General features: G+C 44.1%; 4 protein-coding genes across 4 annotated transcripts; 2 read left to right on the top strand and 2 right to left on the bottom strand.

Annotated features, from left to right (window-relative positions):
* Positions 1–523: 523 nt before the first annotated feature.
* BOLA1 (bolA family member 1) lies at positions 524–11,472 on the bottom strand. The gene is made up of 3 exons (XM_082342077.1): positions 11,336–11,472; positions 1,384–1,594; positions 524–1,015 (listed from the first exon to the last, which is right to left on the bottom strand). The coding sequence occupies exon 3, from the start codon at positions 1,010–1,012 to the stop codon at positions 599–601; it is 414 nt and encodes a 137-aa protein (XP_082198203.1). The 5' UTR covers positions 1,013–1,015; positions 1,384–1,594; positions 11,336–11,472; the 3' UTR covers positions 524–598.
* A 5-nt stretch (positions 11,473–11,477) lies between these two features.
* On the top strand, positions 11,478–11,935 carry LOC309605790 (histone H2A type 2-B; the record flags this gene model as incomplete). The annotated part of the gene is made up of 1 exon (XM_082342059.1): positions 11,478–11,935. Exon 1 carries the CDS (start codon positions 11,480–11,482, stop codon positions 11,933–11,935), a length of 456 nt encoding a protein of 151 aa, XP_082198185.1. The 5' UTR covers positions 11,478–11,479.
* Positions 11,936–12,046: 111 nt separating this feature from the next.
* Positions 12,047–12,656, bottom strand: H2AC20 (H2A clustered histone 20). Its single transcript, XM_082342095.1, has one exon. It carries the CDS (start codon positions 12,484–12,486, stop codon positions 12,097–12,099), a length of 390 nt encoding a protein of 129 aa, XP_082198221.1. The 5' UTR covers positions 12,487–12,656; the 3' UTR covers positions 12,047–12,096.
* A 103-nt stretch (positions 12,657–12,759) lies between these two features.
* On the top strand, positions 12,760–15,064 carry H2BC21 (H2B clustered histone 21). The gene has a single exon (XM_082342105.1). The coding sequence runs from the start codon at positions 12,813–12,815 to the stop codon at positions 13,191–13,193; it is 381 nt and encodes a 126-aa protein (XP_082198231.1). The 5' UTR covers positions 12,760–12,812; the 3' UTR covers positions 13,194–15,064.
* Positions 15,065–15,568: the final 504 nt, after the last annotated feature.

The raw sequence follows: 15,568 nt of genomic DNA on the forward strand, positions 1-15,568 counted from the left end.
AAACAAATGTAAATCCTTTTGGAAATGGACAGGTTGATAGAAAGCCAAACATTCCCCAAGTCTGAAGTTCAAATGTGTCTGTAACTGCTGTCTTGTCCAATAACTCTCTGCCCAGTCCAGCTTCTATGCCTTTGCTTGGGCTCTTCCCCCTGCCTGCAACAACTTTCCTTTCCTTTCTGGTTTAATGAAGCCCTTCCTGACTATGCTAGGCTTCAAGTATCTTTCTTCTCCCAAGAACATCTGTAGCCCTGGTTCAACAGGCCTTTAACAACACAGCAATTCACCTCATATGATAATTTCTCTTTTAATGTACAGAATTACTTGCAACTCATAAGGTCTGGTGGTTCCTCAGTCACAATTTAACATGAAACAACTGGGCAGCTTTTCCTTAATAGTCCAGGGCAAGAGCAGTAGTGAGTGATTGTATGCTTTCCTTAGGTTGACCTTGATGTGAAATGAATTGCTGTCTCCATATGCCGGTTGAATGGGGCCCAGGTCCTCAACTCTTACAAATACCAGACTATTGAAGGGAAGAAGGCCCCAGTAGTTTATTCTCACCCAACCCGTTTGGATCCCGGTCCTCCCTCTCTCTCAGGGTTCAGGGAGTTCCTCGAGTTTTCTTGCTCCCGCCCAGGCAGGGGGGGCTCGTGTCCAGTTGAGGGTTCTCCCTCCACTGGGCAGGGGTCCGCGCTTGTATGGCCAGGGCGTGGACCGGCCCAGCCAGCTCGTCTGACAGCGCCGCGTGGACCAGCCGATGCCGTTGCAGGGGGCTCAGTCCCTCGAAGCGAGAGCTCACCACGGCCACGCGGAAATGGGTTTCACTGCCTGGTGGGACCGCGTGGCCGCCGCTCTCATTACGCAGCTCCAGGACCTCGGGGTTCAGCGCCTCCTCCAACTTTGTGCGAATGGCGGCCTCGACGGGACCGATGGCCCCTGATCTGGCGCTGCCCCGGGACACACAGACGCGGCCAGCCATGGAGAACAGGCTTCCGACCAGCTGCCCACTCAACATCAGCTACGGCAGAGACAAGGACGGGAGCAGTGAGGGTCAGGGCCTCGCTCTTTGTGAGAGACCAGTCTCTCAACCACCCCAGCCCCCGCCCCCCGGCCAACGTCCACACTGGGAGCCCGCCTAGACGCGACAGTGAGACGCGAGGCACCGCCTCTTTCCCCTGTGTGACGTGGGGGAATCTGGTCTCCAGCCGCGAGCAGCTGAAGGGAGGCGGTGGATTAGAAAGAGCCCGCGCGCGAGGCACGTTCCTCACTAAGGGGATTCGCAAAGAATGAGCTGGAGGTTGCAGACTAGGGTATGTGCAACTCCGGGCTTTTGGTTGAGCCAATGTCCCTGTGTCCCCTCTGAACCCCAGGCTGGGCCCTTTCTACCTTGCATTCAGTCTTCTCTACCGCAGCTCCCACTCAGGACCGGAACTCCTGACGTTCCGGGCAAAACGCAGACTTCGAGTCCTGAGGCACGCTGGGAAATGGAGTCCTCGCTACGCGACAGACCCGGCAGGCGCCACGTGGTGCCCTGAGGGTTCACGGGAACTGTAGTCTCTACTTCGCCCGACTCGTGAGGTCGTGGGAGGCTCTGAACCTGAGGAATTGTAAAGAAAACGGGAACTTCTGTGCAATTGATATTGAGATTATTCGATTCATTTTATTGACAATACATCTTGTAGATCACCTAGCCCAACACCTTTATTTTACATACAAGAAAATGGAAGTCCGTTTCATTTATTGAATACATAATTATTGTGCGCCAGACCAGTCCTGGAGGCTGGGGAGGTAAGACAGGCCCTGTCCTCAGGCAGTTTACAGAACACTGGAGAAGATGGACCAATGAGCGGACAGTTGCACTACTGTGTGCTAAGGGCTGTGATGGGACTGACAGCAGGATGCTAAGGAGGCATGTCATCCAGACTTGGGGGAGAAGAGAAAACTTAAGGAAACAGTTTACAAGAGGCACAAAAATCCCTTTCTCAGCCCGTCCTAGTGCGGTAGCTGCACGCGCAAAGGCCAGGAGGAGAGAGAACTTTGGGGGAGTGGTTCCTTTGGGTGTAGTTAGATATGGTTGGAGCCCACGGGGCAGAGATGATGGTGATGGGAAGCTGAGTGAATGTATAGGCCTGTGGGGAGAAGGCCTCGTTAGGCAGTTTTATTTTTATCCTAGGAGCAGTAGGAAGCTAGGGAAGGTTTTCAGCGGGGATATAACAGGATGAGATTTTTCCAAGATGATATATAACTCGTCAATTCAACCAGTATTTTATTTTGTATCCTAATATTTTATAGATTTCTCCATATATGTATTTCCCCAACTTTTAATTTTGAAAAATTTCAAACCTGCAGAAAAGTTGAATAGTACAAAACAGCATCCTCTACCTTTCACTGTTTTTTACATTTATATATATTATATACTTATACATATATACTTTTATGTTTAAGTACTTTATACCTATATACTTTAAAAATGTATTTCTATACTTTTTTTGAAAATAAGTTGCAGATAGCATGACATTTCACCCTCAGGTACTCCAGTATGTATCTCCTAAGAACAAGGATATTCTCTTATATAACTACAATACCCTATCACACTCAAAAAATTTAACATAATGTCAATTGCAAGGTTAGTACAATGAGCACCCCATTTATTCTTCACCTATATTTACTGGCATTTTACCAGATTTGCTTTTTAATCTCTCTTTGAATGTGTGTATATAATAAAAATATTGTTATCATTTTTGCTGAACCATTTGAGAGTTGCGAAAATCTTTACATTTCATTGCTATATACTTCAGCGTATATCTCCTAAGACAAGGATATTTTCCTACATAAGCGCAATACCATTACCACAACTAAGACGTTTAATATTTGTTCAATACTATTATTAATATATAGTTGACATTCAAATTTCCCCAGGTGTCTCATTAGTGCCTTTATAATTTTTTATTTTTCGAAAGCCAATCAAGGATCATGCATTGCATTTAGCCATCTTTAAATTTTTATTTTGCAAAGATCCCTGGCTGCAGTGTGAACTGTAGAGGAGGTAAGAGTGCAAGCAGGGAGAACAGTTGGGAGGTTAGTGTAGCAGTCTAGGTGAGGGATGATGATGACTTGGACCACGCTGGTGGTCATGCAGGTGGAGATGGAAAGAAATTGTGGCTATAAGATATACATTGGGAGGATAAAACCCACAGGATGTGGTAATGGGCTAGTTATGGGAGGGAAAGTATGAAGGATAACTATCAGGTTTGTGCATCTGGATGGATGGCATTTGTTCCCTAAGATACAGAATATTGGAAGAAGCACAGGTTTGGAAGGGTGGGGAAGGGAAAGACTAGGTGCCCAATTCTGTTTTGGACTTGAGTCTGAAGTGTCTTTATGATATCCAAGAAGAGATGTCATGTTGGATGTATGGTTCTATGTGTGTGTATTTTATTTTTAACTTTTTCTTAAGTGCTTTCAGAGTTATAGAAATACAAAAATAGTACAAATAATTCTTGTATACCCCTCACCCTGATACCCAGATTATCCAAATATTGACAAGTTATCATGTTTGCTTTGTTTCTTTTTATGTATCTAACTACACATATATAATTATTTTTCTGAATCATTTGAGAGTAAGTTTCAGAGATAAGTCCATTTACCTCTAACTACCTGTGATGGTTAATTTTATGTGTCAACTTGACTGGGCCACAGGGTGCCCATATATTTGGTCAAACATTATTCTGGGTGTTTCTGTGAGGGTGTTTTTAGACGAGATTAACATTAAAATTGGTAGACTGAGTAAAGCAGATTGCCCTCCCTATTGTGGCTGGGTCTCATCCAATCAGTTGAAGGCCTGAATAGAACCAAAAAGGCTAACCCTCCTGGAAAAAGAGAGTTCTTTCCTGCCTGACTGCCTTTGAACTGGGACATTGGCTTCTTTCCTGCCTTCAGACTTGAACTGAAACACTGGCTCTTTCTGGGTCTCCAGCCTGTTAGCCTTTGACTGGAACTACAGCATTGCTTCTCTTGGTTCTCAAGCCTTCAGACTTGGACTGGAATTACACCATCAGCTCTCCTGTTATTTCCAGCTTGCTGACTCACCCTGAAGATCTCGGGACTTGTCAGCCTCCATTGTCATGTGAGCCAATTCCTTATAATAAATCTCTCTCTCTCTCTCACTTGTTTGCTCTTGCCCTCTCCATATATATCCTGTTGTTCTATTTCTTTGAAGAGCTCTAATATATATTTGCTAATATGTATTTAGTAAAAAAAAAAAAAAAAAAAAAAGACATTTTCTCGCATAGCCACAATGTAATTGTCAAATTCTTGAAATTAACATTGATACAGTAGTATAATCTACAGATCTTACTCAAAATTTGCCAATTGTCCCATAATGTCCTTTATATAGAATGAAAAAAAAAAAAAATTCTGGGCCAGGATCCAATCTAGGATCACATGCTATATTCAGTTGTTATGTCTCTTTGGTCTCCATTAATCTGTAATAGTTCATTAGTCTTTTTGTCTTTCACGACTTTGACATTTTTGAGGAGTACAGACCATTTATTTTGTTAAATATCCCTCAACTTGGGTTTGTTGAATGTTTCACTCTGATTCAGATTTAGGCTATACATTTTTGGCAGGAAAACTGCAGAAGTGATATTGAATCCTCTCACTGAAGCATATGGGGGCATATAATTCAATTTGTCTCATTGTTAATGATAATTCTGATTAATTGATTAAGGTGGTATCTCTCAGTTTTCTCAATTGTAAAATTTTTCTTTTTCCCTTTGTAGTTGTAGGAGATACTTTGAGTCTATGTACTATTCTGTTTTTCATTAAGCTTTTGTCTACTAGTTTTAGCATCTGAGAAGCGCATGTGAAGCAAGAGTTGCTGAAGATGAAATGAGATTGTGGGTGGGGGGAAGGTGGGGAAGTGAGTGAGGGGAGTGAAATCACCTGGGAAAAAGAATAAAGTGAGAAAAGAATCAGATTTTCTATTAGAAGATCACTCTGGCTAGTGTATGAGGAATATATTAAGGGAATGGGAAGAGTGGAAGCAGGGAGAAGAGGAGAAAAGCCTTTGGCAGTAGCCTGGTGAAAGATAATCTGAGTAAAGGCAGGAGACAGGCTAGAGAGAAGTAAATCAACTAGAGTGCTGTTAAAGAGATGGAATCTCTAAGAAGGACTTGTTTTTGGTGACGGCCTTGTAATTTGCTAATCCAGTGACAGTGGCGGGGAATGGTGGGAGGCTGTGGTCAGAGAAGGCCTTGCTGTGGAGGGGACATTTAAACAGAGATTTGAATGACTAGAGGAAACCAATCATGTGGAAAGAGAGATCTGGCCAGAGGCAATGTATTCACTGCATGTGTTATGCCAGGCTCACTGTTGGCATACTTGGGTGTTCGGTAAAATGTACCGGATGGATAGTGAGCTAGTATGTGAATAGAGAGGGCCGACATTATTATTCCTGTTGCAAAAATAAATGAAAGCTTTGTAAGTTGCAAGCTCCCTAGGGCAAGTTTAGTGTCTTTGTTTCTAATAAAAACATAGTCATGACAATATTTACTATTTAGTGAAAGTTTGTCATGGTCAGATTAAGAGTCTTAGTTAGAGGCTTTAAGCACTGAGACATTATGGTGGCCGCCTCAAACAAAACGAAAACTAATAAACACTAATCTGTAATGTGAGGAGTAAGATGCCCAACAAAGTATTCATCTTTTTCCTATGATATTACTTCATTATTTGTTCATTAAAAAATTAATTTGTCCCTACTGATGTATAATTTACACGTAAGAAATGCACACTTTTTAAGTGTATAGCTTAATTTTACATGGGAATACACCATATCAAGATACAGAAAATTTCTAGCACCTTGGAAGGCTCCCAAGGAGGTCAATACCACCCTGCCACAGTTAATCATTATTCTAACCTCTAGCACCATAGATAAGTTTTGCCTGTTTTTGAACTTCTTATAAATAGAATCACATAGTATGAATACATTTGTGTTTGTCTTTTGCTCAACATTGTCTGTGAGATTCATCCGTGTGTGTGGCAGTAATTTTTTCATTTTCATTGTGTGGTATTGCACTATATGAATATACTACATCCTTGTACGTGCTTTTTGTTGGATGTAAACATTCTTTTCTGTTTGGTGTATATCCAGGAGTGGTCATAGGATAAACTCAATATTTATTTCTGAAATGGCAAATTCGTTCAAATTTTTGAGATGCCCCTGCTTTGTTGGCGACAGGTACTATGCTAAATGTTTTACATTTATGAACTCTTTTAATTCTTGCAACAAGTCTATGAAGTAGCTACTGTTATTACTCTCGCTTTACCATTGAGGAAGCAGAGACCCTTAGAGGTTAGGTAAGTAATTTGCCTATGGTCACAGATCTGGTAAACAAACCCAGAGAGTCAGGCTGCAGAATTTGAGCTCTTAACCATTAAGCTATTCTGCCTCCTAATCCAGCATTTGGGCGTCTCAGGTTCCATCTCTGTACTAGGTTCTTTATATTTAATTCTCATTTATTCTAACAAGTCTATTATGGTAGGGTATATGATTTTTATTTAATTGATGAGCTTCTGTTGTATTTTCTGTCACTCTGGCTACCACAGTCTACTGTTGATAGCTAGCTAGCATTTGGAGAGTGGTTTGTTGACCAAAGAGAAATATTTTAGAGAAGAAGATGCTAATTCTCTAAGAGTATAGTCTTATTTGTTTATGCAAAAAACATTTAATTACCCTACCAAGAGCCAGGTAGAAGGAATAAAGGACTCCTGATTTAAAGGTGAAGAAGACATGGTCTCTCCCTTGAAGTGGTCACAGAAAGGAAGTGAGACCAAGGTCAAAACACAAGGCAGAGTGCTTAAATGCTATCAGCAGGATATGAACAAAGAGATGTGGGTACACTGAGGCTGTGTGTTTGACAGTAGGGAAGCTTCATGAAAGAGGAGGTGATATCTGGGTGGAAACTGGAAGGATGGGGAGGATTTTGCAGGTCCAGAGGAGGCTGAAAGCATTCTAGCCAAGGGCAACTTTATATGCAATGGCAGGGAGCTGTGGAAAGGCCTTGCTCATCTTATGAATGATGTGCAGCTCAGTACGGAGGGGGCTGGGGGTGGAGTTGAGGAAAGGTGTAAGAAAAGGGGAAGGGAGAGGAGTATGGCTGGAATGATAGAATGGACCTAGAATGCCCTAAATGTTTGATTAACTAGATTGCCTGGTTAGGAACTGAGTTGCTTTTTTTTTTTTTTAATAGATTGATTGATTGATTGATTGATTGATTGATTTATGGCTGCGTTGGCTCTTCGTTGCCGTGAGCGGGGGCTACTCTTTGTTGCAGTGCACGGGCTTCTCATTGTGGTGGCTTCTCTTTGTTGCTAAGCACGGGGTCTAGGTGCGTGGGCTTCAGTAGTTGTGGTTCACGGGCTCTAGAGCGCAGGCTCAGTAGTTGTGGCGCACGGTCTTAGTTGCTCCGTGGCGTGTGGGATCTTCCCGGACCAGCGCTCAAACCCGTGTCCCCTGCACTGGCAGGTGGATTCTTAACCACTGCGCCACCAGGGAAGCCCAACTCAGTTGCTTTTGGTTAAAAATCCCAGAGGTGTTAAAGGAGATAAGATCCAGCCTGTTTGTGATGGTGTATGACATTTACAAATGGCCTGCTCTGTTATATATTTTAATAGCTCTGGTAAGAATGCTGGGAAGGGAGGTCTGGGGAGCAACAGATAATAATTGAGCCTGATAAAATTTGTAGGATATTGGCCTATCTGGACTTACCTAATAAGGTTTTATAGCTAGATGGAATTTAAAGTATTAAGTCTAATTCCATCCCTCTCTCATGCTCTCTCACTCTCACTCTCTAACTCTCCTGCTCTCCAGCTCTCCCTCTCTCTGCAACAGAGGGAGGAAGCAAGGCTGGGTAAATTAAGTGACTTCATGAAACCCATAATCTAGTTAGTGAAGTAGTGTGCTTGGAGGGATGAAGAGCACAGTCTTTGAGTCAGGCAGACCTTGGTTCTAATCATGTCTTTGTAAGTGGCTGTGTGACCTTCAGCAAGTGCTTAAACGCCTCTGAGCCTTGGTTTCCTTATCTGTGAAGGAATTACAGTCATCCTTCAGTATCCATGGGTTCTGAATCTGAGGATTCAACCAACCGTAGATGGAAAATATTCTAAAAAGAAATCCGGAAAGTCCCCAAAAAGCAAAACTTTAATTTGCCCTGCCCTAGCAACTATTTACATAGTTTTACATTGTATTTACAACTATTTACATAACATTTACATTGTATTAGGTATTAAAAGTAATCTAGAGACACTTCATCTGGGAGGATGTGCTTAGGTTATACGCAAATACTACACCATTTTATATAAGGGACTTGAACATCCTTGGATTTTAGTATCCACTGGGGGTCCTGGTACCGAGGTACGAGGTACGACTGTATGTCTACTTCATAGGTAGCCCCTAACATAGGGCTTATCTCATAATAAAGGTTTAATATAATCTCTTTTCCCTTTACCCTTCCTAACAGCACAGGGTCACTGTGATAGAAGTAAAAAGGAGATCAGAGATCAAAGACAGCGGGAGGTCAGCTGGCCCCTCATGCAGGGCCTCGAAGGGTACCAGAGTTGTTGTGGGGTCCCTACTACTGTATTTTGTTCTGTGCTCTGTAGGGCTGAAAAGTTGACACTATTAGAACTTCCAGAGCTTCTTGGGGAGAGAGTTACACTAACAAAATACACAAGAAATTAATGAATGGGTCAGAATGCAAATTAATTAACTTCTAGTGATAGATATATCTTCCCATACTGGTTCTCCCCTTCTCAGTCTCATATTTTTATCCTAAAGTAGAATAATTGGAAAGTTGTTAATTGAGAGCAGAACCTGAGCTAAGAGGGTTGGATAGTCTTCAGAAACATTTCACCCAGACTATGAGAACCAGCTGATGCTTTCACCAAGGAACCTTCTGTAATAGCCTAAACCTTTGTGTCTAGCAGACACATACTCTTAGTGTTAGAGAAGCACAACACATTCCTACTGTAATTGCCCCATTTAGATGGTATGTGGACCATATCTTTCTATTAACACGTGCATCTTCTGAAATGCTATAATCCTTTTGGCTAGAATTATCTTCAGTTGCATCCTACTATTGAGGAAACACTCCCATTACTTTTGACTGTACTTGGGTGCTTCACAAATCTATACCAGCATCTTACCAGGGGTAAGCTCTACAGATAGCTGATATTAACTAATTTTAACTTACAGAGTTCACCAGATTTCCTCCATTTTCTAGAGGCATCTCATTACAGACCTCTTTGTACTAGTCTCAATTATCTGTATACCCATTGCCTGATAGGTAGCATGTACTCAATAAATGTCAGTTGAACAAAGGTGAGGATAAAAGAGGAACACTAGAAAAGAGCTCAAGGAGAAAAATTTAAGTCTATTCTTTTCTCTGTAGCATTCTACCTCCTGTCTTTGATAGGGACATAGTGAAGGGACAAAGTAGGTAATTAAACAGTTAATCCCACTAGGGGATTGTAAGTAAAGAAGAAGGTATGCGAGACCACTCTAAATTAATGATCACTCAATCAAGCAGGCCTGCGTAGCAACAAAACTATGCAACAGAAGCATGAGACGTGCCCCAAAACAATAAAACAATGGTGGCATGAGACCCACATCCTGCCCAGTGAGCTCAGTAAGCTGATTCCAAGGACATGCTTCTCTGCACACACTAAAAACAAAAAATATAAGGAAAGGGTGACATTATACTGAAACCTGAGATGATTTACCATTTTTAGTAAATGAGCGCCTTTTTGCTCATTTCCATTGCACCATGACAGTCCCGACTTGACCAAGTAGGGACAAGAACCTCCCTCCCCCCCCCCCCACGTGGAGGAGGAGCTGATGCTGGAAGTTTGACGTCTACTCAAGAATGAGGAAGAAGGTGGTCTTTTCCCCCTCCCCACTTTTCCTTTGATTATAAAACTGTAGCCCACTAAGTTCTCGGAGCACGGCACCCTCTCACCCAGCCGCTTGGGAAGTCTCACAAGTGTCCCATTCTAATAAATCACTTTTCTGTTACTTTGCCTCTCGCTGAATTCTTTCTGCGCTGAGACATAAAGAATTGAAGCTCCTCGGAGCCCCCAGACGCATTTCAGCGGTTTCAGCTTTATGGGATATTCAGGAAAGGGTGAAAATGGGGTGGGGATGTAGAACTCCCAGGGATGGGAAGCTGAGGAGAAAGAAATGGAACCTTCAGGAATGATTTCTATGTGGAGGATTACACAAAGGAGTCTCTAGGGGCTGTTGCTGAAGTCTAAGAGGCAAACAAGAGGATCACGGAGGAATAAGGCTGAAGTTAAAGAAGTAACACTTGATATGCTGTTGAGATGCAGGGAACAGTGGATTCTGGCTTAGGTACCTGGAAGATTGTTGGTGCCATTCAGGTAAAGAGAGCAAAGAGAGGAGGGTGGGGGGTGTCTGGATGAGTTTGCTTTTGGATAGGTCGAGTTATTGGGACAAACAGGTTGAAGTATCCAGTCAGCAGTTACGTATATGGGTCTGAGCTTCTGAAACAAATCTGGGTGTTAGTTGAAAGCATGGAGTTGGGTAAGACTCTTCGGGAAGAGTGAAGAATGGAGGAGTGTGGGGGAGGGGCGAGTAGGGAGGCAGAGCTCAGCTGGACACCGGGATTTAAAGACCGGCAGAGGAATTTGGTGTTGCCAGAGTTGAGGGGTGGGGGTGGAGAGAAATAAAATAAAATAAATAAATAGGTTAAAAAAAAAAAGGGCTAAGGAACAGAAGCAGGATGAGGAAAGACGAAGGGCGACATTTTGAAAGCCAAGGGAAAGCCGCCTTCAGGTTCAAGGCCGTTTTGGACGCCGTCGGGAGGTAAAGAGGAGAATGACTAATTCTATGCTAGCCCTCAGGCAAACTGGAGTCCGAGGAGCAGTGGCGGGTGGCATGGGGCTAAGCCACGCCGCAGGCAACGAGTAAATTGAAAGGCGGAGGCCTTAGTAGTACTATAGTCTCTAAGGAAGTTTGGCTTTGACGAGCCAGAAAGGGAGGGACTTGGAGAGTAATTTAGGGCTCAAGGGGGTAATCAACTTCAGAATTCGGTACCCTTGAGTGGGAGTAACTCTGCATCTGCCGGAGGCTCTCTGCAGTCCTTTTGGGCCCTTCTTGGGATTTCCCTTGGTGGACAAAAACCTACCACTCTTAAGCTGGAAAAAAATTGCCACTCACTAAAAAACAAAACAGCGTGTTGTTTGAAAGCCTTCGCTTTAAAAATCCTGGCATGCAAATAAGGGGCTTTAATGTGGCTCACAGCGATTGGTAGGTACTTACCAAGGCCGTCATTTCCTCGTAGTACAAGATGCAAACGAAGAGTCTGCTTTCCGCTTTCCTATTGGCTGTTCGATCGGACTCAGCTTTTAGCCAATCAAACCACTTCGCTTCACCCCTCCCGGTAGCTCTTATAAATTACATCAAATGGGTTATCCTCGCCACATCCTTCTCTTTGAAAAAGAAGCTGTAACTGCATTTTTAGCCGTAATGTCAGGACGCGGAAAGCAGGGAGGCAAAGCTCGGGCCAAAGCCAAGTCACGCTCATCCCGTGCTGGCCTTCAGTTCCCCGTGGGGCGAGTGCACCGCCTGCTGCGCAAAGGCAACTACGCCGAGCGAGTGGGGGCCGGCGCGCCAGTGTACCTGGCGGCCGTGCTGGAGTACCTGACCGCGGAAATCCTGGAGTTGGCCGGCAACGCGGCCCGAGACAATAAGAAGACACGCATCATCCCTCGCCATTTGCAACTAGCCGTGAGAAATGATGAAGAGCTCAACAAGTTACTCGGGGGTGTCACAATTGCCCAGGGCGGCGTCTTGCCCAATATCCAGGCAGTCTTGTTGCCCAAGAAAACGGAGAGTCACAAGCCTGGCAAGAATAAGTAATTAGGAGGCTTGACACCAACCCCATTCACCCCAAAGGCTCTTTTAAGAGCCACCAAAGTGTCAAATGAAGGGCTGATCACGAAACAGCGCATTAGCTCTTTTTTTGAAAACTTGGGTGGCTCTAAAAAGAGCCTTTGGTCTTTGGTTTACTTTGTCTGGATTTATTTGCTTTTGGTTTTGTGGCTTTCGGTTTTCTTTGGTAATAGAACGGCCTGGATGTTGGGCAAAACGCCGCCCTGGGCGATGGTGACTTTGCCCAACAGCTTGTTCAGTTCCTCGTCGTTGCGGATGGCCAGCTGCAGGTGACGAGGGATGATGCGCGTCTTCTTGTTGTCTCGGGCCGCGTTGCCCGCCAGCTCCAGAATTTCGGCGGTCAGATACTCGAGGACTGCCGCCATGTAGACGGGCGCGCCGGCCCCCACCCGCTCGGCATAATTGCCTTTGCGCAGCAGACGGTGCACTCGCCCCACCGGGAACTGCAGGCCAGCGCGGGACGAGCGCGACTTGGCCTTAGCACGGGTCTTGCCTCCTTGCTTTCCGCGGCCAGACATAATTAAAAATAATGCTATAAGGCCTAGAGCTCAGATTCTCGCGACAAACAGGATTGAAAGATCAGCAATTGGAAAGCCTTTATAAGCTTTCCTAGGGGTGGGGTCAGGAACGAATTTTTCATTGGTCCTAAATTGGCTCCAGAAATGGCCAATAAGGTCAAGAGTCGGTGTTGTTACGTAGCTATTACTGATAACGCAAGGTCTCTACATGGCCCAATGGAAACGTAAGACTTTTGGAGCCTTAATTTGCATACGGTGGTTATAAAAGGATCAGGCCCGCCCATTCTCCTACTATTTTTCTTTGCTAACGGGTGTTGTATTCTACAATGCCTGAGCCGGCAAAATCCGCTCCCGCGCCCAAAAAGGGCTCGAAGAAAGCTGTCACCAAAGCTCAGAAGAAAGATGGCAAAAAGCGCAAGCGCAGTCGCAAGGAGAGCTATTCCATCTACGTGTACAAAGTGCTGAAACAGGTGCACCCGGATACCGGCATCTCGTCCAAGGCCATGGGTATCATGAACTCGTTCGTCAACGACATCTTCGAGCGCATCGCGGGCGAAGCGTCGCGCCTGGCGCATTACAACAAGCGCTCGACCATCACGTCCCGGGAGATCCAGACGGCCGTGCGCCTGCTGCTGCCCGGCGAGTTGGCCAAGCACGCCGTGTCCGAGGGCACCAAGGCGGTCACCAAGTACACCAGCTCCAAGTGAGTCCCTGCCGGGACGCGGCGCTCGCAGAAGTCGCCGAGCCGCTTGACTTTCCAAAGGCTCTTTTCAGAGCCACCCACCTAATCACCAGAAAAGAGCTTTGTTTACTTGTTTGCCCTCAGTCTCTTCTCACAAAGTAAGTTGCGTTAGTTGGTTAAAAGTAATGGCAAATGGCACACGAAGCTTTTTAGGCCCTTAATGACTTGAGGTTCCTGGCGCGTGACTGGCTTTGCTTTTGAATCTAGGCCGAGTCTTAACTCCTCACTGTGCTGCTTAGATTTCCTATGAGTCAGTTCTAAATTAGGACACTGAGACTGCTCCTTCCCACCCTCTCCTCGTAGACTGTTGTGTCCTGGTGGCTCTGTTGGGTACGTTTCATCGGTGTTCTAAAACGAAGTGAGTGATTTCGGCCATCCTCATTTAAGAAAGGATCCCAGAACATAAGTAAGCCCGGGTCCTGCGAACACTGCATCACAGCCCTGAGGAATTCTCCCGAGAGTTTGGCAGCTGCTTGGGTGCCCAGTCACCAGTTATGCCCTGCGACGTGACCTGTGGATACCAGTAGTTCGGGGTATTTAGGACGGAACCCGCGCTGCCTGGTCTCAGCCTTTCCCTGATTGGACGACATGAATATTCAAAATCTCGCGCCGCTCCAGAATTCATAGATTCTGGTTTCCACCGCTCACTTTGGTGCTTTGAAATCCCTGTTATTTTTTGGTTTGTGGATCATTTTTGCATTTAATTCTCTTATCTTGGAATGTTTCGGTCTCAAGTAACTGTAAGGCACTAGTCATTTTAGTCTGGGCTCAAACGTCACCTCTCAGAAACCTTCCCAAGTCATCCACTCAGGAGTTTGTGCCTCTCGTTCCTGCCTGTCCTGGTCCCTCACTCTATTTTATCTTCCTCCTAGCAGCGGTCAGAAATTGTCCTGTTCGTTTATATTCTTGTTTACGGTCTTTCTCCTCAAGCCCTTAACAGAAACTTTGCTGGTCTGGTTTTCCTCTATATCGTCAGTGCCAACCAGTACTGGGCACACAGTGGACACTTCAATACTTATTGAATTAATATTTGTTGAATTAATTTTTCTCTCCCACTCCTTTTTTAAATCGCTTCCGTGGATGGATGGGTGCGGTTCATTTTCATTAGATGTATGTGAAGACGTGATGAAATGGAAATGTTTTTGGAGCTCCTTCCCCAAGTCTGTCCGTGGTCACCTCAGGGCAACAGCTGGGAGGAGGACTTTGTTAAGAGTTTTTTCTTTTTTTTTTTTTTTTTTTTGCGCTAAGGGGGAGGTGGCAGTTTTGTCCTTCCTTTATGCTTCTCAGTTTGGCCTAATCTCTTGGATTTTCATTAAATTCAGAACATTGGTCACTGGAAATTATTTTCCTTTTTCTATTTATGACATCCTCCTTCCATCCTGATCCTTTGTTCCTCACGGAGATGAGCTTTTAATTTATGTTCACCATCTCATTTGCTTTTCAGGAGACCCTGTACAATAGACAAGATTAATATCCCTTTAAAAACCAGATTGAGAGAAGCAAAGTGATTGGTCCACTGGTCATGCGGCTAACCTTGTCCACCTTTGTATCCTCAGATGCGAGGACAATTGTATTTTAGTTTTACTTCATGTAATTACAGAATGTTGAATCTTTCTGTACAAGCCTTGATTTTGCTGATAAAGACACTGATGGTCTGATGAGTTATTCAACTCTGCTTTTGGATAAGGGGTCCTGGAGTTAATTGCAGGGGTTTCATGAATCCAAATGGACTCCAGACATTATCAGAGACTGAATAAATCTTATGTTTCTTACATGTGTGTTTTCAGATGTGTGTAGATGCTATTGTTATTAATAAAGTTACCAGTTAATTTAAAAGCTTGGCTGGATTATTGTATCTGCAATATAGTTTTTAACTAACTGAAACGAACAGATAGAACCACTACTGGGTCTGTGGAAAAGCTGAGTGCCTCTGACTTGGAAGATGAATATTTATAAACCATTCAACCAAACTTACTTCTACTCCAGAAGTGTGCTGGAGCTGAAATAGCCTGTTAGGAGGACACTGTTAATGCTCAGTAATTGAAAAATACATGACCACAAAACCAAACAAAAATCACCACAAAGAAGAAGCACTATAAACAAGATAGAAGAAATAAAGTCCTTAAGAAAGTTCAGATAACACCTGCAGTACTTACTGTATGCCAGACGATGTTCTAGGTCTTTTACACATATTGACTCATTTAATCCTCACAAGAACCTTATGAAATAGTTACCATTATTATGTCCCATTTTACAGATGAGGAAACTGAGGCACAGAAAGGCTTCTCGGAAACTCTCCAGAGAATAAACTCTTAGTTCAATTTTTAACGGACTTGAGAA

This window comes from Balaenoptera borealis (assembly GCF_965194805.1).
Source record: "Balaenoptera borealis genome assembly, chromosome: 1".
Taxonomy (NCBI): Eukaryota; Metazoa; Chordata; class Mammalia; order Artiodactyla; family Balaenopteridae; genus Balaenoptera; species Balaenoptera borealis.